The 27419-nt window shown below is 38.7% G+C and overlaps 1 protein-coding gene across 1 annotated transcript; it reads left to right on the top strand.

Annotated features, from left to right (window-relative positions):
• Positions 1 to 18530: 18530 nt before the first annotated feature.
• On the top strand, positions 18531 to 26893 carry LOC113969058 (sulfotransferase 6B1-like). Its single transcript, XM_027686199.1, has 7 exons — positions 18531 to 18797; positions 20236 to 20372; positions 21045 to 21134; positions 21787 to 21913; positions 22706 to 22800; positions 23309 to 23465; positions 24374 to 26893. Exons 1-7 carry the CDS (start codon positions 18596 to 18598, stop codon positions 24502 to 24504), a joined length of 939 nt encoding a protein of 312 aa, XP_027542000.1. The 5' UTR covers positions 18531 to 18595; the 3' UTR covers positions 24505 to 26893.
• The last annotated feature ends 526 nt before the right edge of the window (positions 26894 to 27419 follow it).

Below are 27419 nucleotides of genomic sequence, written 5' to 3'. Positions count from 1 at the left end.
TCAGAAAAATGGAGGACACTAAATAGAAATAATAATGCAAAAATTGGTAACTTTAGTGGATGACATTGTCCTTGAAGGCATTCTACATTTGACAAAAGAGCCAAATTATATTTGAAAATGTCTGCAGAGTCATGTCCTCCTTTATTACACAGGGCCATCACTGTCAATAATGCAAAATTCAGCCTCCCTCTGTGCTTAGTACAGTGTGAAAAGTTCACTCATAGGAAGTTCATTAATTCCGAAGAAGGGCAAGTGCTCTCGTGAGCTTGCTTATTACAGTTCTGCACAGCAGGAAGAGACTTCTCAGCAGATGAAAGCATTATTGCAAAGACTCAAAATCTGTTCCAGTGTTGTCCACATTTGTTTTTCCTTCTTTTGTTGTTTTCCCCTAATTCATCAATCTTTCAAACTTTGCAGCTACTTTTGAGACAGATGGGAGTATACTCTCCAGGTAGCAACAGCCAAGATTATTCTTCTTTCCACCATTTTTATACTTCTTTCATAGTTTCTATTTTCTCATTTTTTTATAATGCATTTAGATAGAAAAATTGACAGATATTTTTCTTTTTCCTGTGGAGACCCTTTAAAAAGTTTAGCACAAGGTGATGCAGTTGCTCAATGGTGTTTTTCTAAAGCCATTTCTTACCTGTTTCATTGCACTTTCCAAATATCATGGGACATACCTGCAACAGATGCAAAGAAAAACAAAGAGGTGGCAGGTGAAAAATGAAATATGATGAAGAAAAAATGGATTATTCATATCTTGAACTGGGAAACTCGGGTAAGTTGCACATTATTACAAGCATTCTGCCCTTCTTTGAACCTCCCCACCCACTACACCACCAAGAGCAAGAGCTGCTTCAGCACTCCTTGAGCACAAATGAAAGCAACTGTACCCCTTTGCCAGCCCTGAGACAGGCTGGTAGTGGTGGCTGAAAGCTCTTCAGCTGGAGAGATGCTCTTCAGTGGGTAATGGCTATTCTGTTCCGTAAGTGTGCCAAGAGGCATTGGTACTTCAGGGAGGCAATTCATGACTCATTTTAGTTATCTGTTTAGGATGAGAAGAATGATGCCCTGACAGCGATTACATCTCTTCACTGACTGTAATGGAGTCCTTGGAGAACTAACTCACATACAGAGCTGTGGCCGCACTGCAGCTATTCATAAGGACATCAGCTGAAATGCCTTGCTTTTTAAAGGCGGAATAAATAGCAACTTATACTGTACAGAGAAAGCCTCAAGTTTCATGATTCCAACTAAGTATGGAGGGAAAACTTGCACTCTTGTGGCAGCTCTGGCCATTTATTCATAGACTGCCAGGTACAACAATATCAACGAATTGATAATTCCCACAGATCAACATAGCCATTTTTGCTGATAGCAAAATCTTTATTAAGAAGTTGTTTCACTGCTCCTGTTCCATTTCTTTCTTCCTGCAGTCACCAGTCTTGGTGTTTGTTCTGTAGTATCTGTGGTTTCCCAAACTGATGTTGAAAACTCACCATCTCTGTCTCCATTGCTACTCTCAGCTATTCTCTTCCTTACTTCAGTTCTTGAGTTCAGTTTCACAGATGTAGTTATTCTCTGCACCCTCTTAACTCTCAAGACAAATACAAGACAAATACAAGGCTGCTACAGAGGGATTATCTTTTCCCACTTCCAACTTAGATGACACCAGAAAATTCAAAAAAAGCAAGGCAGCCATTCATTTAATTATTGGAAGAAAGAGGAGACTGAGGTTTCTCTGGATGTCCAAAACCCTTGTTTTTTTTCCTGGAGCAGTTGGGTTAAAATGGGATAAGCTTTGAAAGTTCCTGAAAGATACATGAGAAATTTAATGAGAACTGTGCTGGCACTCTGATTTCCAGTGGAGCAAACAAACACTCTGAGAGTGCCACACTTCTGAGCTGCAGTCTGGTTAATATCTTGAAGCTTCTGTTTGCACAGTTAGGAAAGCAGGGAATAACATAAGAACATTCGAACTACTGGAAAATTATTTGGGAAGTCTAACTGAATTTCCCATAACTCTGTTAAACATATTTCCAACATCAAGCTTGTCCAAAGACCAAGAAAAAATATGTTCAATGCCAGTAACTTGCAGTGTATCACCTATTATTTTTCAGAACCAGATTCTGGGCATAATTTTTTTTTTTTTCCCCAGATCTAAGTAACAGGAAAGGGTGTTCAAATAATTGTTGAAAATAGTAAATTCTGGTCTTGGGAAAAAATGCCAAGAAAAGTCATGGAGAATGAGAATGCTCTCTCTTCTGCAAAGACAAGTTACCAAAGATACAAAGGACAGCAGGTAGATCTGCCTCTCGGAATACAAGATTCTTGTAAAGTGTCATCCATAATCTGCTTTTTGTTTTAGGTATCAGCAGTACAGCTGATGAGAACTTTTCTGATGAAACAAAGTTTGATCAGAAAATATTCTGAAAGGCTCTGGAGCAGTTTTATAAGAATACTGTTTCCTCTGTATCTTTACATACAAATTCACCAATACCATTAGTTTTATTCCGAATTCTTTCTGTATTCCAAACTGGGTTCTCAGAAATTATATGTGTATACATTTAGGAGTGCACATTCTATATTGTCTATAAACATTAAGTAATTCTGCAGTGACCCATGCCAGTAAGACTACATAAGCATCAAGGTAGTGTCCATCCTGTGATATTTCAAGTATGCTTTATATGTATCAAATAGTGAAGATCTGATCTGGGAAATCTCTGTCCTTGGCGATATTCAAAAGCCATCTGGGCACAATCTGGCTCAATCTGGTGCCAAAGTCACCAAAGGTAACTGCTTTGGCAGTGGAATTGGACTAAATGATCTCCATGGGCCTTCTCCAACCTCAGGCATGCTGTGTTTCTGTGATACAATGTGGGCAAAGCTGGCTAACCAAAATCTCTATTGAATGGGCTCAAATATCTGTCATAAAAAAAAAGGCTGGATCACTGCTTCCAAATTGCTGCTACTTGGCTATTTCAGCAGCTGAACTGTTGAAAAAAGGTTTCCTTTTTGATGCTAAGAACCAAGTATGTGACAGGAGGTTTTACTTGGTTTACTTGCAACTCTGCCCAACATTATCAGGAGACAGGACTCGGCTCTTCTGCTCCTTACTGCTCTCATGCTCTGTAGTGATCTGGGCTTTTATGCAGGGCCCTGTGTTGAATGACAAGTATCAAAGTCAAATTTCTGCTCCTTACCCCAGTGATGAACTTCAGCTCAGCTACCTATGCAAATAAGGCAACAGTGGGCTGGTGGTAGCTGTAGTTTCCATTCTGCTAAATATGTGTCCTTTATATAATAAGTAATGATAACATTTTATGTAGAGGAAAATTTGTATGTTATTTTACTCTTAAGCATGGAGAAGAAAATAAAACTGGATAAAATTCACATGATTTATACTATGCTTATTAAAGCTCTAACTAGGGTAAGGCTTGAAAATTTTTGTTATCTTAATCTTTTGAACATGCAGAAGAAAACAAACTGGATAAATCTCATATGAATTATACCATGCCTATTAAAATTCTAACTAAGGCAAGGCTTCAGTCATGACTTCAGTAATTAAGTACTAATCATAGTAGTCATAAAAAGGAGAGAAGAAAACCATTTTTTCAGATACTTAAAAATGGCAAGATCATTTTCGCTCAAATTCTCATAAAAATATAGCCTTTGGCAAAAAGTCAAGTTCTTAGTCTTAAAGGCTTTGGAATGATTGACAGAATTGACATGATCCATTCTTCATAAAATAATATGAAACAGTACTCACAGACCCTACAAGTACATCCACCTAGAGCAGGCTAAACCCCTCTAATTTTAAGTATAATTGTCAGCTAAGCAAACAGAACAGTGAAATGAAACCCTGAAAACTGATCCTTTCACCAACTGTAATCTGAGAATGCGATTGTGTACTTTAAACAAACATTGCATAATATATATTGAAGCTCAAGCCATATTTTAGATCAGATATTTTATTTATGCATTACAGGATAAATATTGATTCTGGCTAGACTCCTGTGACATGAGGCCAAGTTAAAATGAGTCTTTAAGGAATATGGGACCCTAATATTGGTCGTAGAATGGAATAAAGTAGCATTTAGCCACGTGTCCTAGGTACAAGTGTGGATGACAGAATATCCAGCATATAATAATAATTCCTTAAAATTGCTTCCCAGTCTCCAACAAGAGACAGCTTAAATCTTGAAGTCCTTGTATTTGACAGTCCTCTGAGAATTTCTCTTCCATGAGGTTGTTGCTGCCCTTTGAAATCTTCTTGGCTTTAAGTAACACAGTGTCCTGCAGCAGGGTTTTCTTTAATTGGTTACATACTTCTATGATGAATCAAGAGCTATGGCTACTCTTACTTCTAGCATGGAAGCTCTTCATTTATGTAATACTTGAAATTATAAAATTCTAGTCTAGATTGTAGCTCACCATTTAAAACACTTACATATGGACCATTGGTTATAGAACATAAACATTTTAGTTTACCTTTTAGAATAAAGTATTGCTGATAAACTTACCCCATCCTTGTGTATCAGACCTGCTATCACCTTTCTATTGCCTAAAATGACAATAAAATATTGGCTAGTTCATAGGATGGTTTGGGTTAGAAGGGACCTTTAAAGATCATCTAGTCCAACTCCCACGTTCTTCAAGCTGATCATACTTTTTAGGGAAAGGCAGATACCTGAAAAAGCACAGTGAACACTTTTCTTAGAACCTGTTGCTCTGCTGCCTTTATCACACTGAACCCATTGATCTGACCCTCAGTGACACTGCAATGAGTGTCCAGTCTGTCAGCCATCAAATCTCTTTTCAGGGCCCTGTCATCATGCTGATATTCCTACTACCTTCCCCCTTCTTCTGGACCTCTATACCTTGACCTACATACCCAGGTCAAAGCTCTGGGGTTACTGAAGTAAACTGAAAATGGACCATCACAGATAGTCTTGCATTGTTTCCAAAACTTGTGTGTTCTAAATCTCCTCCCTCAGATTATTTGAAAAACAAAACAAAACCACATTCTTCTGTGAATGTTATCGTGTTCATTTATAGGCCAAGTATAAAGCCTAAATTCTCTTAATTATCTCATGCCCAATGAACATATGCCAGAGGCCAGGTTAACGATGATGAAATTGGAATAAATACCTGATGATATATGTTGCATGTTAGCTGTCCTTTGAGTCATCATTAAAAACAGATAGATTCCTTTATATTTCCTCTGGAGTCTATGGATTTCTCAGTGAGATCAGTGAGACAGTTTTGAGTGACTGAGCTGCAGCTCATTTGGATCTTTTTTTCTGCAAAGGGCTGTAAAGGGCTGTTCTTTACCTTACCTGGGAAGGCCCTTTTAATTAAGAAGCACTCATGGATACAAATAATCCATAAATAAGTAACCTGTGTCTTCCTCTGCTGCCCATGATTATTACACATCAACATGGAATTCTGGAAAGCAAAAGAGAAGAGAAAGGAATAGAAAAGTCTAAACCTGACTAAGCTGATGTGTTGGAAAAATCAGTGATTGCTGCTGACAGACTGGAACATAAAGACCTGTTTTTTACTTACAAGGAGACTGCCTACCCCACTACTCCTTGCACTCTTGAATTATTTAAAACTATGATGTCCTCTGAAGCCAGAAGAGATGATGTTATCCTAGCAAGGTTTCCTAAATGAGGTATGTTTTTCTCACTGCACAAAGGAAGTTGCCATAATAATGCTGATAATCAGAACATATATATCAATAGCAATAATAATGACAGTAACAATAATAATAATAATAGTAATTACTACTACTAATGTCATTATGATGTTGCATTTGCAACTATGAAGTATTTATTTCAGGTTTTATTTGAGATGAATGAGAAAGGACAATGGCATTCTTACTTGAAAATTAAAAAAGATCCCACCATAAACTTTGTCATAAAGCTGTCTAATTTCTTTTCATGTGTAATACTGTATGTTGTAGACTTCTCCCTTCCAATAAACTATATGCTATGTAGAGGGATGTGAATAATGTTTCCTGAGAAAGTAAAAAAAAAATTCTTTGCATTAATCTTACAGTGTCAATAAGGGTTCTTTTTAAGTGATGTTAGCTATTGGAGGAAGCTTTTTGAGGGAAAGCATAGTTTGGAAATGGAGAAAGTGTACAAGGAACAGTTAATAGCAAGCACTCCACATTAAAATATAATGTGTGTTGCAAATCCTGAGAGATAAAAGAGAGCTGTTAAAGCAATCATCTCTTGAACTCTAATTATGAATACAGTTGCACAATATACAGGACAAAAGTTGATATTCCAGATAACTGTTGTAATATTTGGACTACAGCTGCCTGTTTAGTGGCTGCAGTGTATGTCAGGTGTTAATGCTAAATGTAAGACCTTTGACATACTGAGAAGTTGTTAATTTACTGAACAGTATTATAATTGATCACATACAGAGGAATCTAATAGCTGTGCTTCATGCTATGCCTTCTTAATGGAAGAATATATTTTCCATTTTATTATTGAATTCCTCAGTCTTTTTAGAGTAGTGAAGTGTATTTTATACCTAGAGACCTTTCTAAAGACTAAATTCAGGTCACTTCTTGGCTTCTTGGCAAAAAGTTTCTGCCATAGTAAGGCTTTCATCCAATTATATTTCAAATAAATGGAAATTTTTCATTTACTTAATTGAAATCTGAATTAAATCTGCATTAAACACTACTAAGAAAGAAGCTCATGACACATTAGTAGCTCAATCTGTTTCAAGTATAGTTATCTTTTGGAAGGCAGAATATCAGCATCTGTCTCCATAGCTTTGGGTAATGCTGATGCATATCTACTTGCAAAGGTTGCTTTGTTAATTTTCTGCCAGGCTTTATGCTTCTTTGCAAGTCTGCATCAACCAAAATCTGAATCATATAAACATGTATCATGGCTGCTTGAGCCTCCTGATTTATTATTTTAGCCTAATAAAAATGGTTGTCATAAGGCAAACAGATGATGTTTATGTGTGTCATTCCTAGATGCTGCTTTTGTTGTTGGTTTCATCACTATACAGTCATCATCATGGCTAGGCTTCGGGAACGAAGATTTGGGAAGGGCTCTACCCACGTTTGTTGCAAGCGCGTTGGTGGCTAAAAAGGCCAATACGAGATAGACATGTCCGGTTGCAAAAGAAAGACTCCTTAGATGGTATATCCTGCAAGGCACGATTCTTTCTGCGTTCAAGCTACAGTTTAGAGCTGCCTTTGCCTTTGTTTCATGGATTTCTAACACACCCCAGACCTGTCTTGCTCTGAGGTTCATTCCTGCTCACAGAAGCAGGAGGTGGACCCTTAACCATAATTTCACTGTTGACATCACTCAGTGGTGTCATTTAGTCACCTACAGGTAACAGCTTTTTTGATGGGAATATTTGTGATCATCAGTGGTAGCTCTATGTGTTAAGACACTACTGCAAGGAACAGACTGGCATGAATGTGGAAGAGTGATGGGTAGATGTTCCTGCCCTGGACTTGAGTCTTGGCTACTTTTTCCCTCCACTCAGGTCTGCTCTGAAGTCAAAAGTGAAGCACTGGTCCCAAACTTTGAGACTTTCCCCTGAATGCTGATAGGAGCTCAAGGCAACTCACTATGCTGTATGTGTGGTAGTTAGATATTTTCTGTGGGAGGGATATGTCTTTGCTCTGACTATGGAAGTCTACTGAGGTCTGCTCAGGGCCTTAGCCTCTTGTGCTTTTATAGAAGCTCAGAAGAAACTTCCCAGCTAACCTTTAGCTACTCTTTCACAAGCACACCCTGCCTGACCACAAAAGGACTTGTAACAGCTGCTTGTGCCATGAGGTCAGTGTGCTGACCTAAAGGACACCTCTGTTTGCACCAGAGTCTATGTGCATGCCTTCCCTGGGGAGTGAAGGACCATCTCTGTAGCCTTATGCCCTGACAGAACTCAGCATGTACAAAGCAGCAACATTTCCCTCCACACCAGGATTAAAGACTCTGAGAAAGATTTTTTCCCCCTGCTACTGGCTGCTGCAGATAAAGATAGGACACAACTCTGAGCCTGAATATAGGAAGTGGTCCCAGGAATGCTTTTGTCCTGCCTGTTCCCTCCAGACCAGAAGAAAGGGCTTCCAAGAAATCTGCAAGGCACTTATGCAAATATTCTTCTTCAACAGTTAGTTCCCCACATAGCAGATGACAGCTTTTGCTACCCGCTCTTTGCATGTGTTGCATTAACATTTCTTTGGAGTACATGTAGTTCACAAATCAATTAAATATTCAATACTCATAAAAATATATATGCTTATTAATCTAGTGTTTTAATATATAAAATCTATTGTCTCTCGTAGGGGCATTTCCTCAGAGCCACTCTTTATCCCTCTCTTCAAAGTTATGTTTTTCATTTCTCCCTCACCCTGCAATTCTCCAACCTGATAGTATTCAGGTCTGGGGAAAAGGATATTTTTTTTGCATTTCTACCACTTTTCTTCCATAACTTGCTTTTATTTGGTACGTATTGCCTTAACTGGAGATCACTCTACTCTTATCCGAGCCTACAGCTACTAAAGGTTAGTGAGAACCCAGCTGGGAAGAAAGGTAAGTGTGGGGGTTAAGACCTAATGAGTGAAACAACAGTTTCCCACGATATGATCTGGTCTGTGTATAATAAAGCCTTCACTGAGAGTTGTGCTATTTAACCTGAACTTCTTTATATGATTTAGTAATCATGCTTATTCGGAGTCTCTTTCAAATAATATTGACTCATAACCTGAAGCCTTAAGTATGTCCTCAATTCATTGAGGAATAGGGTGATCCAGCAAAGCTAGTCCTGGTGTCCTCTGATCAGTGGCCTCACTTCTTCCTATAGTCATGAAGGATCCCAGTTACCAAGCACCTCCTGCTGCTGGTCACAAGACAGAGATTAAGTGTGAGAACACCACTGGAATTAATGAGGAGTGAAAACTAGTATACTAACTTGGCACTCTACACTAGCAGGGTCTTTTTGTTGTCTTGTTGCGCTGCCTTCTAGATCTTGGCAATTCTGATAAAGTCAGCAGTTACAGCTGTTATAAAATTGCTATATAAAATGAGAAACACAGGTTTCAAGCCATATGGTGAGACAGATTTGAAACTGGACTGGCCTCAGGTATCTGTGCTATCTTACCATCATGGAGGACTCCTCCATCACTGGCTAGAGGAGAAAGGCCTGGTGGACTGGACTTCAAAAGCAGTTCCTGAATGGTATCCCTGGTACATCAAGGAAAAGTAACATCAGTTTAAGAATATTTTAAAATGGAATGGTAAAAGCTGAGGGTATTTAGGAGTTTTGTCATTAACTATCTGTATTTACTCTTCAAAGGCAGCAGCTGTGGAGTTACTGTGATGCAGAACAGCTATAACTATTGACAGATAATTACTTAAATGAGATAAATTGCTCACTTAAAGTAAAAGGAGACAGAAATTTTACATTTTCTGAATGATATGTGGAAATATATTTCAGGAACATATTAGTCAGTCTGGTGACCTGTGCTACTGCTGACTATTTTTATCTTGTTTTGGATGTAAAATCCCATCAACCTTACCCAGTGAAGCAAATCTCAATACAGGCAATGGACTTGACCTAGGGAATGTGTAAAGAAAGATGAAAGCTGAAAGATCATGTTAGGATCAAAAAGGGGAATGGTGAAGATGAGGGAGTCTTGACACTAAGAAAGAAGTGGGGTAAAATAGAAAGAGGGAGAAGCTTTTATGTTTTTGTATCTCTGTTTTTCCTGACATCAAAGGATACTGGGTGTTTTGATTAAGTCTAAGTTATAAAAGTTCCTCAGATTGAAGATTTGAAAAGACAGTTGTCCAATATCAGGTACATCAAGTAGAATATGAATTCCCCTTTCCCCTGTAGGAATGAATCTGGAGGCATTGAATGGAATCTAATTAGGGAATATTCTTGAACAGACTAATACCTGCTATAGCAGAAGGAATTCTACCTGAAAGCCCATGTGGTTTCAGAGCCAACAGGAATACCACAGGCATGGTATTTGTTCTCAGACAACTGCAAGAGAAGTGTAGGGAACAGAACAAAGATCTCTATGTAACTTTTGTTGACCTCACCAAGGCTTTCAATACTGTGAGTAGAAAAGGTCTATGGCAGATTTTGGAATGCTTAGGTTGTCCCCCCAAGTTCTTTAAAATGATCATCTCACTCCATGAGGATCAACACTGCCAAGTCAGATATGGCAATGCACTTTCTGAGCCCTTTCTAATAACTAATGGTGTGAAACAAGGCTACGTTCTCGCACCAACTCTATTCACAATCTATTTCAGCATGATGCTCCAAAGGGCCACGGCAGACCTCAATGATCAGGACGGTATCTACATTCGATACCGTACTGATGGAAGCCTTTTCAACCTAAGGTGACTGAAGGCCCATACTAAGAACTTAAACCATCTTGTCCGGGAGCTGCTTTATGCTGATGACGCCGCCCTTGTCACCCACACAGAAGCAGATCTGCAGTGTTTAACATCCTGCTTCGCAGATGCTGCGGAGCTCTTTGAGCTGGAAGTCAGCTTAAAGAAGACAGAAGTTCTACTTCAACCAGCACCTCAGGAAGTCTTCCATCATCCCCATATCACCATTGGCGAATCAGTGCTCAAATCAGTCCAGCAGTTTAATTACCTAGGCAGCCTCATCTCCTCGGATGGTAAGATTGACGGAGAGATAGACAACAGGTTAACAAAGGCATATAGTGCCTTCGGAAATCTTCATAAAAGAGTTTGGCGAAATAAACGCTTGAAGAAAAGTAAAAAGATCAGTGTTTACAGAGCCATTGTGCTGTCTACTCTCTTATATGGATCTGAATCTTGGGTCATCTACCGCCACCACCTGTTACTCTTAGAATGCTTCCATCAACGCTGTCTCCATACAATCCTAAACATCCACTGGTCAGATTATGTGACTAACATGTCTGTTCTAGAACAAGCAGCAATCACAAGTATTGAGGCCATGCTACTGAGAACACAGCTGCGCTGGGCAGGACACTTCTCCAGGATGAAGGACCACTGCCTCCCTAAGATCTTGCTTTATGGTGAACTTGCCATTGGCTGCCGCATGAGAGGAGCCCCGAAGAGAAGATATAAGGACTCCCTGAAACAACATCTCAGCCTTGGCCATATTGACCACCATAACTGGTCTACTCTGGCCTCCAATCGGGAGGCCTGGAGGCACACCACCTATAATGCCGCTGATGCTTTTGAGAAAGCACACAGGATCACTCTCGAGGAGAAAAGACAACGCAGAAAGATTCATGCCTTGCAGAATATACCACCTAAGGAGTCTTTCTGCTGTGCCTTTTGCAACCAGACGTACCTGTCTCTATTGGCCTTTTTAGCCGCCAGCGTGCTTGTAACAAACGTGGGTAGAGCCCTCCTCAAATCTTCATTCGTGAAGCCTAGCCATGATGATGAGGGAAGATGAGAGCTATGCAGTCCTGATTGAGCTCAAAATAATTAATTTATGAAATGAATCAAACCCACTGACCATATAAAAGAAGAAAAAATCACGAGAGGATAAAAAACAGTGGGTTTTTAATTTAAAAAACCAAACCTTTTGATGGACCAGGAGAGTAAGTAAATGGTAGAACATATAGGAAGGACGATGAGGAGGAACTTTATGGTGAGCATTTGACATTTGGCCCATGGTGAATTCACTTGAGTAGAGTCTCTCTGTAGAAAGCAGAGTACTCATGGGAAGCAGGCCAAGAGCTAAGCAGGCACACAAATGTACTCGCTGCCTTGGCTCTGGAGTTTACTTCTGTTTATGAATAATGCACATTACCTGGGCATTGCAGGGGAATTTCAGATAGTCTGACACATATATCTTTGCGGAAATAATCTTCTGAATTCCTTAGCAATGGGTTTCCTCAGGAAGAAAATGCAGTGCAGGAATTTTATAATTTGTTAATGATGACATGCTATATGAAGCAGGGAAAGACAGATGGGCAATTATGAGATACCTGTGTTCAGACTTGGGAAGTCTGATTATATGGCTACCAGAAGACACGCTGGGAAACCAAATACTGATACAGTGGCTTTGTTAGCCTGTGTCTTGCAGGGTTTGGATTGCCTGTTTGGCATCACCTTTGTCCCTGTGGAAGTGGTTAGGTGTCTTTGCATTGGGCTTTCCATGTGCTGCTTCTAGGAAAAATTGTTTGCTAAGGCTCAGCGCTGTGCAAACACTGGAGCGAGGTTGGATACAGCACTCACCCAGAGCACTAGGAAATGCAGTACAGACATCTGAAGAAGCTTTGCATGGAACTATGTCTTGTTTCTCAGGGTTTATTAGAAGCAATGCTACCAAAAAGAGCTATGCTGCGAAGTTTACCCTGGAAGCAGCAGAAAAGCACTTATCACAGAGTTCTGTCTCAACTTTTGACTCTTGTTCCTCTGCTAGCTGTTAATCTTCAGTCTGGCTAAACTGCCCACAGAGAGTGGTGAACTGGATATTTCAAGGGAAGAGATGCTCAGAGTATTGTTTCCTTCTCTATTTGTTTACATCAACTCATGTTGCTATTCCCTCATCTCCATACCCTGTGAGGGTAGGAGGGAATGGTTACGAAGCTCTATGTCCTCCTATGTCCCACCTTTGCTTCCAGCCCTTTTCTTTCTCCACAATATACCATGTGGAGCTCAGTTAGCTCTCTTGGTCCTTCGGAGGGCAGCAGGAGCTGAAAGAATTACTGGGTCATGGGCCAAGATCATTGGGTGTTATTGGTGGTGCCCATCTTGGCCTGGTAGCCAGGTAATCAGCATCTGAATTAGCCCACAGGCCATTAGCCGTCAGTTATTCTTTGAACTTCCTAAAGGATTAATTTACAGTCATGGACTGAGACTCAACAAAATCCAGAGAAACATTTTGAAATAAATTAGAGAAAAATACCTTGTACTTCTTTTGCATGACTTTCTGCTTCTAATACCATGATATTTGAATAAAATGAAATGTCTTTGATAAATTAAATGGAAAAAAAAAAACACTTCAAATACGGGTTTCAGAAAAAGAATTAAATTAAATATACAATTTTCACTTCATGTTTAAGACCAGAGCTGTACACTTCCAGCTCCTGTACCTCTATATCTGCTGATGTCTCATATGCTCTACTGAGCCAGTCACACTGATAAAACTGATTTGTGCATTCAAATTGCTATACTGAAAATTAAAATGGGATTTTTTTTTTGCATGGAATGGAAAAATGTGACATGATTAATTTTTAATGCACCTTTCAATTTTCAAATGCCTCTTTAATCAGCTTTATTTAGCATATTTTGCATTTGCATTTTATATTCAGCCTCATTTGTATTGCCATGTAACACTCTATATGACTTCATAATTTCTCTCCTAAAGGCTCCAGGGCTTTGATTATTTCAGGGGCATAGACCAGAAGGAGATTAATGACAGGTTTGGAGGAAATAAGACATTTAGTGCATTAGCAAGAATCAGAAAGTCCTCCATAACATCAGTGAGTGTTTTCTGACATTCTTTGCTCCTTCCTTCCTGTTTCTTCCCCTTCCTCTTTTAATGTCAAGTTGTGTAGATACACAATGAGGCAACAGAAGACTTCTTGAGATCACTGGCCTGGCTCCTGACATTTATATAGTAATAAAGTTCTAGTCAGAGAATTCCAGCCTTTTACAGTAATTTGACCAATATAGTTGGGAGAGATCAGATAAAACAAACAAGCAAGGAAATAAATTTGTTTTGGTGTATTGTGGTTTAACCCTAGCCAGTGATTAAGTGCCACGCAACTACTCTCTCACTTCCCCACCCTCCACTGCCCCTGGTGGGATAGGGAGGACAATCAGAAATAGATAAAACCTGAGGGTTGAGAAAAGAGCAGTTTAATAACAGAAATAATTATAATAACAGTGAAAGTAATAATAATTAATAATAACTAATAATTATTCAAAAAGGAAAAAGAGAATAAAACCCAGGACTAACAAGTGATGCACGGTACAATTGCTCACCACCTGCTGACTGACACACAGCCCATGCCTGAGCAGCGGATGGCCCCTCTAGGCTAACTCCCCCCCATTTATTTACTAAGCATGATGTTCTGTGGTATGGAATATCCTTTTGAACAGTTTGGATCAGCTGTCCTGGCCATGCTCTCTCCTAACTTCTTGTGCACCTGCTGGCTGGCAGAGCATGGGAAACTGAAAAGTCCTTGACTTGGGATAAGCACTAATAGCAACAAGCAAAACATCAGTGTGTTATCAACATTATTTTCGTTCTGAATCAAAAACAGCTCTGTACCAGCTGCTGGGAAGAATATTAACTCCATACCCTCTGAAACCAGATGGTGGCTTAGGGAGTCTGTTAACACACATCTGACATCTTCAAGTTAGTGTAAGAAGATTATTTCTCCATCATTGTGTGCCGTGACATTCTCTGTATTTAATGGCTTGTTCTTTCACATTATCTAGTGGAGTATTAACAGGAGAGAGCGTGTAGGTGACATTGCAACTTTGGGAACTAGCCAATACATTAATAAAGATGATGAAAGCTGTGGAAAATTGCTTATTTCCTAGTTTGTTCCAGGGTGGGGATTACAAGAATGGAAACTCTCCAGAGATAGCAAAGCTGAGGCTGAAAAAAAGCTGTGAGAAGAAAGTTTAGAAGAGATGTGGAAAGTTTTGGGTAGCAGAAAGACCAAAAAGGGTATACTTCTGTAGACAAGAGATAGTGGTCTAATCTGAACTAAACTAAACTAAACTAAACTGAAAGCCCTTAGAACTCTTTGACCCCGGGAAGGAGGGGTGGAAATCCCCAAAGAAGTCTCCTGAGAGCTTCAGTCCCTGGAGGCTCCCTTCAGGAGCAAGAGCAAGGGATAAAGACTTTAAACTTTAACCCATTGCACTTCGTGCTGCAGACGTGGTGACAGAGGTGTTCCCCTGAAACCCACGGTAATACCCTTGGACGAGGTGGCCGAGGAGCAAGAAGTGGGGGCAGACCCCCCACACTCCTTAGAAGAAAGAAGAATTCTGGCTACAACAAATCAAAACTACTGCCTTAAAGATAAGAGACACTTCCAAGTGCCACAGAAATTAATTTGGAAGAGCTGTGACCTCAAAGTAAAAAGAAGACTTCTTTCTTTCTGGGCTTTTTTGAAGGAAAGGACAGACGGTCTATGTATATATATTGTTTCACCATAGAAGAGATAGTTAAAATTGTTATATATATGTATATATAAGTATTATAGTATTTATTGTGTAAGTAATAAATTGTAATATAATTACCTTCCCCCATACTGAATTGTGCCTATCTGAAAACTTCTCTACACACATTAGAACAAATTGTAGAAAAACTTCTGAAATTAGCTTTTTAAAATTTTTTTTCCAAAACTCCACACATGGGAAGCCAGAATCCTTTAGAGGAACTGTGGTGGCTAGAACAACAAATACCATTAATCTGGAGATTATAAAATCCTTTAATCTGTTTTTAATCTCTGTGTTTTTAAAACTGCTTCTTAGAAACTTTAAATCAACTGATACTTTCTGTCAGTCTCTTTGTTCAGTATTTAGCAGGATCAGAGGGTCTTGTGTAATGCATATGGGGTGAGGTACATCGCTCCCATCTCCCAGCTCAGCTGTCATGGCAGGTGCCTGTATCAAAGGCTCATATTTGTAAATCTTGATGCTGCTGCTTTTTTTGCCGAGAAATTTAACTCCCCTCAATATCACTCCTCATGATTTATGTCTTCTAATTGTTTTTTTCTCCATTAATACATTTCTTGTGGGTTTTTTTTTGGTTTGTTTTTTTTGTTTGTTTGTTTTTTGGGTTTTTTTGGTGTGTTTTTTTGTTGTTTTGGTTTGGTTTGGTTTTTTTGTTTGTTTTGTTTATTTGTTTGGGATCTTTTTGTCTTTTTTTTGGTTGTTGTTGTTGTTTTTGTTTGGTTTGGTTTGGTTTGGTTTTGGTTTTGGGGTTTTTTTTTTTGGTTCCTAGGGATAAAACATGCCTCCAGAGAATAATTGGCCTGAGTGCCCTCTCTTGCGAAAATACACAGTAAACCCTCTGCATTTTTGCTATCAAAATTTCGTTGGATTATTCTGTGATAAGTGAAGTGTAGGATTGAAATGAGTTGTCTTTCTGTTATGGAAATCCTACTCCAACGCTATGCTATTTCATGAGGTACATTAATAATTTACATACCATTTTCTCTCTTTTTCCATCCTGAGGGAGGACTGTCCCAACTAATTTTTTTTTCCAGCAGGTAAAAATACCAATTAAACACATTTTCTTAGCTTCAGTCCACAACAGTTTAATGCCAAGGGAATGTAAGGCAAAAAAATAAGCAAGCTGCTTTTTGTTTTGCTAGGGTGGCTGGTTATACCTCAAGAATCAGCAAAGGTGCTATTTCAAGGTTCAGCAACTTTTAGCTAACATCAGTGCAGTGATGCAGGTGGGGCCAACTGGCTGCCCTTTGGCCCAGATCTTGTTCAGCAGATGGATCCAGGAAGAGCCATATGTTATCCACTTGTTTCAGATCATGCCTGTACATAGGTAGTCTTTCTATGTTGATACAGCCGCACAAAGAATAGGAGACGAAGGGAAAAGCAAAAGATTTTGTATGGATTGAACATAATTGTAAGTAAAATGTAGGGCTACATCATCCCATGCCTCAGGGACCAGGTGTGAATCCCTCAGAGAGAGCAAATGGCAAAAGTACACAGGTAGGTAGTTGCTGGTCCTCGTGCTTCAAGTGCCTAACAGGCAGCATTCAAGAGCTGGAGATAGGAAAGCATGGTATTTAAGTGCTTGGCATAAATTTTTTGGAGGAGCTATTTTCTTGTTCCTTGTGACCCATCCATCCTTTTGACAGAGACTTGTGTATTAAAGCCTAACACCAGTTTTTCTGCTGAGGTCAGTGCACTCAGAAGCTCATCACCTTAAGTACATTATAAATGCTAATCATTGTAGCTGAGGTTATATTATTACCAACTGAGGAATGACGGATCAATTGTTAAACAATGATTGAGCTCATTAAGGAAATGTATAAATAAGTTATTTCCGTGTAACCGCCAGAAAAATAGAACTCTGTACCACAGTCTGAACAGTGGCCAAGGACTGCATGTGCCCCTGTGCCCTCCTGGGCACCAGCTGGAGGGAGCAGTCTGCCACCCTCACGGGACTGCCCACAGCTCAGTCTCTAGCACACTGAACATTTCCTCTCCCAATCTCAACAAGTTTGATCTAACTTTGGTGAGATAATAAAAAAAAAGAAATTTCCCGCAGAGTGAGTACTGGAAAGAGATTAATTGCCTTTAGGATTTTGACATTTAAATTCCAGTCTGCAATTTATGTAATTCTATTTTGTTTGGTTTTTTTTTTTTTTTACAAACTCTGTGTTGCAATCATGGCTTTTTGTTGGCAGTATAAGGTGATAGGTAAGGCCACACAAAAGAAGAAAAAGGCTCCTGATGGTTTCCCGGAAAAACCCATCGCTGGGGGAGACATTCCCAGGAACTGATAAAAGGATTAAAGAAAGGAGTGATATGGAGATAACACGGCCTTTCTTCCTGAACATCCTGACCCCTGAACTTGGGAAGTGGACCCTTGGGCCTATTTAATCTGTCTATCACCCCAAAAATTAGTTTATTGAGTAGAGCCACTCAAACTGCCTAAAGAAAAAGGTATAAAAAGATATTGGACATAAGCAGAAATCAGGGAGAAGTTCCATCAATGCCGCGGAGGTAACCGAAGGTCTACCTTTCCTCCCTCCACCTTCTTGGAATGCCGTGAGGTTAGTGATTGCTTTATACATATGCACTAATTTTACTTTTGTTCCACACAACTTTAAAATTTTTACTTATTACTTCATTGTAAGTTGCTTTTGCTTTAGCGTGTGTATTATTGTTATTACTACATAGTATAAGTGTGCTTTTTTTGCAGTTAGACCCTATTCCAGGCAAAGCAAACACCATAAATTATCATAGATTTGTATTAATAAACATGTTATTTTGTGAACTGTTGGAGTGAGTTCCTTTTCAGGTGCTGACAGTTTTGTTGACGGCGAAATAACTCATAGGAGAAACCTGCTGAGAGGTTTTTCTACTGCTATTAAGTGCAGTCCACATATAAAAGGTATCAAATATCCTATCAGTCTTGGTGAATCTGTTAAGCCAAGGATCTCATTAGGTGAGACGCTAACAGACTGTTTTGGACGTTAAGAGGCTTTGATCTCCTGGGGGACAGTGATAGCAAAAAAATAAATTAATACAGTTTGGACAGAAAATGCTTCTTTTCTGCCCCTTTTCATGTGACAGACACAATATTTTGAAATTATCTAAGCCCTTTTTCCTAGAATGCAATTGCATTTGGTTGTTTGTCTTGTTTGTTTATGTTCAACTATTATTGATTTCTCCATTACTCTTTGGAGCGGCACAGTTCAGAAAGAGTAGTAAATTATTATCATAGGGTCAAAAAACCCTCCAAACAAACAAAACACAACCCCCCCCAACAAATCAAGTACCTATAAAAAGGTAACGTGGGTTTCTTCTTCTACATAGCATTTCACACTGTGTCAGAGCCTGTGTGTGTGAGAGAGAGAAGTAGAATGGATAAGTCCAGGAAACATTTTACTGATCTTATAGATAAAGGAATAGCGGCTGCCAATTTACTGCCTCGTGATAAACTGCTGTTTTCTTACAATGGAATTCTCTACCCTGTCACTATTTGTAGTCCTGAAACATTCAGAGCCTTGGAGTCCTTTGAAGCCAGAAGTGATGATGTAATTTTGGCAGGATACCCTAAATCTGGTGAATATATTTTGCTTTTTTGATAAATAAGGTCATATAATTGCAAATAGGTGGATTTGTACTAAATATATGCAATATATATGATATAATATATAATATAAAATAATTGTATTTAGAATGTGTGCAAAATTTTGTGAAATGTATTTTGTTCTCAAAAAGCACTAGAAAGTTATTTATGAGGATTTTATGTAGGAAATTTTCCAAAAGACTGAGAAAAACAATCTGATCTCGTTTCTACAATATGTAAAGTTTTTTGTTATCTTTTCATAGTTATGAAGTTAAATGCATGAATTGGAGAGAATTAAAATACACTGATTTACACCACACATAATGAGATCTCTTCATATTACAGGATCTGCTGTCACATTTATCTTTGTAAAGTTAACAGCTTTATATTTTTACACAGAATTGAGCTTTCCGTACCTTCCCATGCCATGCTGCATTTTCTTTAGTTTGTTTCATATAGACATCAGAAAATAGCCATCAAAAATATTTTGTAGCACTTGAAATGATCACATTGTTCAATACTTATTAGGAAATCAGGAGTGTAAGTTTACAACCTTCACTCCTTTGCTCCTTCTGCCTGAAAGTACCCTGTGCTGCCCCTTATCAGAGCCACAGGTTTGGGTGAGATGTATCTCCTATCCATTTTAATCTAGTAGTTTCTCTCCTCCAGCAACCGGCTCGCACTGTCTTAGAGCTGAAAGGATTGCAAGGTTTTTGATTTTTTATCATATTTTCTTTTTGTAGAAATGCTTGCACCAGACTGCAGTTGTTAAGACTGTAGTGAGAAAGATGTAGGAACCCAGTATCCAAAAGTCAGGAAATGGTAGACTAAAGATGGGAGTTTGCTACAGACTCTTTGGTATGTTTTGAGAAAAATATAATAAAAGTGTATAGGAAATGTCAGTTCAGAGAATTTTTTTCCTATTGGTAAAGCAAATGAGTACATACAGCAGAGTTTTCAGATCTAGCTCTGCTCCTATGTCGAAGTACTGGGACCTGTCTTTCCTCCTAAGACCATCCTGTGCATCACATAAAAAAACATATAATATATTAGGTTTTATGGTACAGGTTTAGCATTCCAATTGCCCTTATATTCGTCACAATAATGTTTATTACATTAATGAAGGTTTTCCTAGTTGAATCTTAATGGTTCTTCTTCTTGATTACTTAGTTTACAATATACAAGTTAATTTACAATATACTAGTTAATTTACGATGTCCTGAGCTTTCCAGTTGGAGGAATGTATCCTTATGAGGACCAAAGGTAGGACCCTGACAGGTGATTGTCCAGATAGTCAGCTGTGATTGTATCACATGAAAGGAGACCAGGTAACTCACCTAGTAGTACTACCTTCCTCCTGGCTTTCCTGGAAAATCCATTTCTGTTTATTCTAAAACTTTTACAAGAAATTCTGTGTTTTTCCTCTTTCAGGCACAAACTGGCTAAGTCAAATCTTAACTGACCTGATAACCATATCCAAAAAGAAAACACAGGATAGAGAAAGCGGTGTGAGTGATAAAGAACAAGAATTCCCCTACCTTGAAGTTGGAGATGCTGAGAAATATGAGGTGGGAACAGAATATGCATAAAATTATTGAAATTATGTGCTTCGAATACTGAATATATGGGGTGTGAAATATTCCACTGTTTGAAAAGAACTATCCTGCTTTTCTGTATGTGGCATGTGGTCAGGATGAATCTTGTCTGGATTGCCAAATGGTGAGGGATAAATGAACACTTCAATGAGAGTGACAGGAGCACTTACCTATTAGATACACAAGAACTGCAGAAATTTAACATAGCATGTTCTGTATTTAAGAAGAGTTTCAAGAAATATCAAATAATGAAATACTAGCTTTTATGTCTTTTACTAGCTCTTCCTCCTGACCCCTTCTTTCAGTCCTTGAGATCCTTCAGCTTTCACATATACCCAGTTAGAGTCTGTACCTTACCTTCAGATTTGAGCCCTTGTCTACCAGAACATGTTAAATTCATTATCACTGAAGAGAATAAATGATGGATAGTCTTTCTCTAGTCACTCATTCTCAGGGGATTTTGAAGATTAGAGCTACTCACAGCAGCCCACTAATATCCCAGGATAACACATACACACACAAAAAAGTGCTTTTATCGGCCAATAACAGTTGATAAGTTTAGCAAGGCAACATTTTAGAATAGGCTATTGGAAAGAATACTTGTACTGACTGAACTGTCCACTCTCCTCCTTCCAATTCCTAAAGCGAATGACCAAATTACCTTCTCCAAGATTTATGGTTACTCATCTCCGTCCTGAAAACCTTCCCAAGTCTATCTTCAAAAATAAAGTCAAGGTGAGTGCTGATTTTAATGTCTTGAAAGCAAACACTTCAACAGTTGTTTTTTTTTTCTTAGTAGCCAATGAAGAACTTTTCTGCCAATTTTCAGAATCACTCTTATACTTAAGTGTTTAGCCTGCCCATTTCTACATGCCTGTTTAAGAACTGCCATTCCTCTCACTTAACCTCTCTTCATCCTTATTGGCACCTTTGTGACAGTCTCCATAAGGGAGTTGCAGGGCTTGAACAAATCCTGCAGAGGCAAAATGCATTTTGACACAATTTCCCATGGGAGACATTTTGTGGTGTTGTCATAAGTGAGAGCTTCAGTGTGTCAAGTTTCAGAGAGAATTTGTATTTTTGTGATTTTTTCCCTGCTACCTAAATGATGAATTATGTTTGTATTGAGCAAAACATACTTAGATGCTGCGTAATTAATTTGGTTAATCTGTATAAGATACTTTAATAATTAAAAGCAATCATCTTCATATGGTACCAAAGCAAAGTTAAATGCTTAACCTTCTTAATTTGGAATGAAATTGCTATGTCTGCAAGTAGCATACAAGATATTAGAAATTCCCCAACTGCAATGATAAAGTATATTATTATTGTTTTCATGCTGTAGTCTGTTACGACTTTCTGTACAAATAATGAATTTTTTTTCTAGATATTGTTATTGATTCGTAACCCAAAAGATTTAGCTACATCTTTTTACCATTTCTCCAATGGCCTGGCTATTCTTCCCTCCTATGAGACCTGGGATGATTTCTTCACAGATTTCATGACAAAGAAAGGTACATTATATTATTCTGTCTGTGTCAATTTTTCAGTGCTTTGTCTTTGTCTAAAAAAGCTTGTACTTCAGTAAATCAGCTTCACTAGGATTTTTTGGTTTACAGTACAAAAGCACAGATTTAAGAGAGAAAGACATTTGCAATAGAGTTTATCATACTTGTCTTACTGCTTGAGGATAAGTCTCTGTCAAAACTGCAGTTCCACAAGCTGCTTTAACTTGTCTAAACTGATATTTTTTCTGGAAGAAGTAGTTCTTCCTTATCTCTGTCTTGGATCCTCTTCACCTCTCCTCTCCAATGTCCATCATCTTGTGTCCATGCAGGCATATAAACACAGACATGCCAAATAGGATTTAAGGAATTATTTGGACTAAGTCTAATGCATTAAAAAGGAGAGAAAATAATAACACTAGTTTAAATTGCATAAGTTTAGCATAGCACACGGCCAGCTGAAGGGAGGGTTACACAAGGTTTCAAAGTGGATTAAGGGAGTCTGCAAGATGGTTTGAGTACTGATAGCTCTTTGGTGGAGCCCCATCTGCCTTGAGGTACTAACAAGTTTTACTGTTCCAACTTACAAATTGTATCATATCCCTGAGACTTGTGCATATGCCAGAACAGCCTGGAGCAAAACCTATAATTTCCACAGAAGGGTGTAATCTCTGCCATAGATATGATTAATAGTGCCCATGGCTGAGAGATCAACTTAATGAATAAAATTTAGTTTATTTTTTAAGGAGCTTGTCTAATGTTCATTTATGACACATCTTAGGATTCTTTTGTTTTATTTAGTGGTCTGGGGATCCTACTTTGAATACCTTTCCAAATGGAACAAATATGCTGATGAAGAAAATGTTATGACAATAACTTATGAAGAGCTAAAAGAGGTGAGGTTATCAATAATTACAAATACTTTATACTTGAAAGAGCATTTTTTCCTAAACCAAGTCACCATTATATTCATGTAGGGTACGCAAACTGTGTGGGATAGATTCTTGTTTTACGTAAAGAAAAGGTAAAATGCAAACTCAAAAACCTTTTAAAATTTTGCTTATGAAAATTGTTATTGTTTTTTATTTAACTGTGCTATAAGACTAAATAATTGTAAATCAAAATCCCCAATAATTTTCTGGGAGGAGCTTTTATATATTCAACAGTGTAGATTATGTTCAGCTGTAAATCGTGCACAATCTTTTGTAATCTATAGGGAAACAGCTCATATCTCCTCCAAAATAATTATGGAGAAGAGAAACACTATGTATCACTCTAGTCCTACTGAACTGTATGAATATTCCATCCATATAGCTAGCAGAGAGATGTAGGGAATTGTAAACACCTTGGAAAGCAGTGTAATTTGCTTGAATGTCATGTGGCATGTTACATTCCTCTTTCCAGAATCGTGCCCTGGGTGTGAAAAACATAGCTGCTTTCTTAGGGATTTCAGTGACTGAGGAGGAGCTTCAGCTTGTGGTAGAGAGGAGCAGCTTTCAGTCAATGAAGAAGAACTCACAGAAGACCCATGGGGAATCTGGCAACCTTTTTTTTCGCAAAGGTAGGAAGCTCCAAGTGGTTCAGAGGTAGAAATGTCACATTCTCAAGAACTTGGGCCATTCTTTGCTTTTTTTTTTTGCACACATATTAGCATTGCAAGTTAGTATCAAGCAGGTTATCACTGTTTCACTTGAGAAAGCTATTCAAGGAGCACTGGTGAGAAAGATACCCAGCAAGGCTCTGGCAATAGAGCAAATTTTATAGGCCCACAGACGGCTGTCAGGAAGGAGGAACTGTCATGTGTCTGAACTCCTCTTCACCTCTGTTCCTATGTCACTGATCGTTCAGCCATTAGAGGCTTATCCGAGCAGGCAGCACTGGGCCAAACTCAACCTGAGTGGCACGATCACACTTTTTAGGAGGGCCACTGCCAAACCCCTGTTCACTCTTACCGGTTAGGAGTAAGTCAAGCATGCAAGAATCAGGTACACAAAGGAGGGGCAACAAAAGGGAACTATTTTTGCAGCGTAGTGTAGGGGACACAGAAATGGGAAGGCCAACTGGCTGTCAATCTATTTATGCACTTTACGTTAAAGAAGTCATTAGATAAAAACTCTAGCTGCCAGAGGAGCAGAAACCCAGCTCTGCCTCCTGCGAGATAATTGTTAATCAATTCTTCGTGATCTTTCACTTTGTCAGTCATAATTGACTGGAATAGAGAGCTGTAGGGAACCAGGACTTTAGGCTGCCTTTTTGAACACAGTCACCTGAAGAGGAGTATTCTCTTTTGCATTATAGCAGTTTTGCAGATATGTAGCTCCACTGATTTCACAGAATTATATTGGTGCAGAAATGAGTAAAGTTTTATCTGGAAAAATAGATCAACAGTATTTAGTGCACAATGGAATAAGAATGACAGATCTATAGAAAAAGTGTTCTTGATGTTCAAGTTTCTTTACTTCTCTGAAGGTGCTGTAAGCGACTGGAAGAATCTTTTCAGTGAAGATCAGAATGAGAAAATGGACAAAGCATTTGAAGAATATGTAGGAGGAACTAAACTCGGAAGAAAGTTAAAGTATGAAGTGTACTGTAAAGCCTGAAGAGTAAAAAAATGTGGTCAGAACAAGAACTTCTCAAGGCACACGCTGATAACCTGAATACTATATACTGGAAAATTAGATCAAATTATCAAAGCACCTTAAAATTACTGTAGTAAACACATTGCAGCAGCCTTTATAGTGACAATGATGAATAGTAGGCTTTTGTTTTATGGTGAGATCTTTGGCTTGCTTTGGCTACACCCATTTGCTGAAAAACGTGTCAACTAATCATATTCACAAAAATTCAACAGCCCTGTTCCAGTAGCTGTCACCTGGAAGGAAATGCCCCTTTTCTTTCTAGCCAAACCCCATCTTTCTAGACTATTTTGTAGTTATTTACTGTGCAGATAATTTTTTCTTCAAAAATGTTTCAAATCAAGCAACATCTTCACAGAAAAGATTACTAGCAAAAATATGGATCTGACACAAACCTAATGACAAAGGATGTCTTCCATGACTTCAGCACAAACTGGATCAGAGCTAGAGGGAGAAGAAAGAAAGGGAATGAGGATCAGCATTCTTAAGGATTTTAATCTCTCTGAATGCAAAAAATCAGGATGGATTTCAGATTATGGGCTGGTGTCAACCGGAAAGATTTGCTCAGAATCACTGCTTTTATGGGAACATAGAACAGCCCAGGATGTTGAAAAATGATACGGTCCAACCTTTTGTGAGAAAGGGAGCCTAGGTGAGATTATTGCATCTTGAAGACCTCCAGTGATGAGGACAGATTCTACCACATTTCTGGAGAGGTTGTTCCAGTGAATGATTGTTCTCACTGTGAAAAATTTTTTCTTATATTAAGATGAAACCTCTCCTGATGCAATGTGAACCCACTGCCTGTTACCTTCTCCATATGGCTCCTTGTGAATAGAGAACCTCTGTCCTCTATGTTGCTGCCCTTTAACTACTGAAATACTGTGATGAGGTTGTCCCTGAGCCTTCTCATCCTTTTGATCCTCCTTCAGAACCCCTCCAGTTTGTCAGTGTCTTTCTTGAAAATGGTTCTGTTGAGAGAGTGGGATTGCCAAGAGTGATGGTGCGAGACATTACTATACTCAGCAATATTGTACTGCCATTGCTATTTGGCACTGTGGACACCGTATTTCAGACCTGTCCAGAGGCGGATTGCACTTCAGCCACCTGTTCTGGAAAAAGAAACAAAATGAAGTTCTTTAGGAACAGTTGAATTAAAACCAGGAAAAACCACACCCAATTTATAGATTCACCACTAAGCAGATAAGAAATAGAAATAAAAGATACACTAGGGAATAATAAAGTATTCTTTGACTTTTTGCTTCACTCTTTTAAAGCATGTTGGTTCTGCCTGGACATATGTAGACATGTAGAGTTTTGCAAAGAAATAGGAATGCTAGAAATAAATGATTGACTTTTAAGTCTGGAGATCAGAATAGACGACTGAAAGTACTTGAGAAAATGGGGAAACAATTTGAAAGAACATAGCAAATTGAAAAGATTAGCAAACACAAAGATCAGTAAAGGTAAGCGTAAAACACTACATTTAGAAAAGAGAAAGCAAAGGCACAGGTACTTAATGGGGGTAAACCAGTGATGCAGGAGTTGGCATGAAAAGACCTGAGGAATCACACTCAACAAGAACTAACATGGTGACAGTGCTGGAAAAAAATGACCAAATCGTACTCAGGTCTACTGTAACAGGAGTACCATACCTAGAACACAGGCAATAATTATTACAGCCTCTGTTTGCAGGTCAGTCTTAACTGGAGAATGATGCTCTGCACAGACTGCAAAGAAATTTCATCTGTCAGGGAAAAGATAATCATGCTTGATACTTTAGCAGTACAAGGTGAGGACTAGAAATTCACATAAAGTCCCTTCTAGATCTATACTTGTAGGCATCTTGTAATATAGCACACCAGCTTTCTGCGTTCTTACTGATCCCTTGTCCGTGCCCCTTTCTTGCTTGAATTATATTTTCACCAAACACCCCAGTTTATGGAACAGGCAAAAGTCTATCAAGTCTGACTTCTTATGTGATAATTTGCCCCCCATTAGATCCACACCAGAGTTTAGAGTTGCGTTCTGGGTTCTCACTGGCTGAATCCCATTGTAGCTTCATGGCAGCTTTTGGGTTTTCAGACACTGATACCACACAAGAGCCTTCCCTTGCAGTGAGGCTTTCCAGACCCAATGGACTTTGAGAAGTAAATCTGCGTATCACATTTATTTTAGTTGAGAAGGTGAAATCATTAATCTTAAAAAACTGTTACCTTTGTAGCATTTTTGGGTGAGAGATTATGTAGGTAGTTGTTACTGAGTCTGGAAACAATCTTTGCAAACACTGGATGCTACACTGCTTCCAGGGGAAAGACAAGCTCTCTGGGTAATTCCTCAAATAAAAATACATCACCATTACTCTATTGAACTAGATTAAAATTAGTTGGAGAACACCTAAACTAAAATAAAACATAGACATGTCCTCGCTGATCTGACAGAAAACCAGACCCTGACCTATTTCTGCAGTTTATCCTCTCCTGTGTCATCCCAAGGCTTGGGTTTAGTCCCTTTGTGCCCTTATAGTCTCACTCTGAAGGACCAAGCTATTCAAGCAGTAACACCCGATGTACTTTTGCTCTGTTGAAGATACACTATGGGCCCTTTCATTTAGTGGAGTAAGAAGGTGGGAGACGGGAGGATAGAGAAGACAAGCTGCCATGTTAGAAAATTAATGTAGGTAAGGAAACTTGACGGATGACTAACATTATGAGGGAGTGAAACATCAGCAGATGTGAAGTCAGTGAGTGTGAGAATCAATTCAGAAAAATTTGGGAATCTCTTTTCAAGGTAAGACATAATTGTCTAACACAATAGGAGTGGCTTTCAAATGTTATTACTGCTAGATCCTTACCCATCTTCAAAATAAAAAAAATAAA

This window comes from Neopelma chrysocephalum, unplaced genomic scaffold (genome assembly GCF_003984885.1).
Source record: "Neopelma chrysocephalum unplaced genomic scaffold, ASM398488v2 Primary Assembly neopelma1_23, whole genome shotgun sequence".
NCBI classification, from domain to species: domain Eukaryota; kingdom Metazoa; phylum Chordata; class Aves; order Passeriformes; family Pipridae; genus Neopelma; species Neopelma chrysocephalum.
Note: the sequence above shows the minus strand (reverse complement) of the source record. Positions and strands in the feature narration are given on the sequence as shown.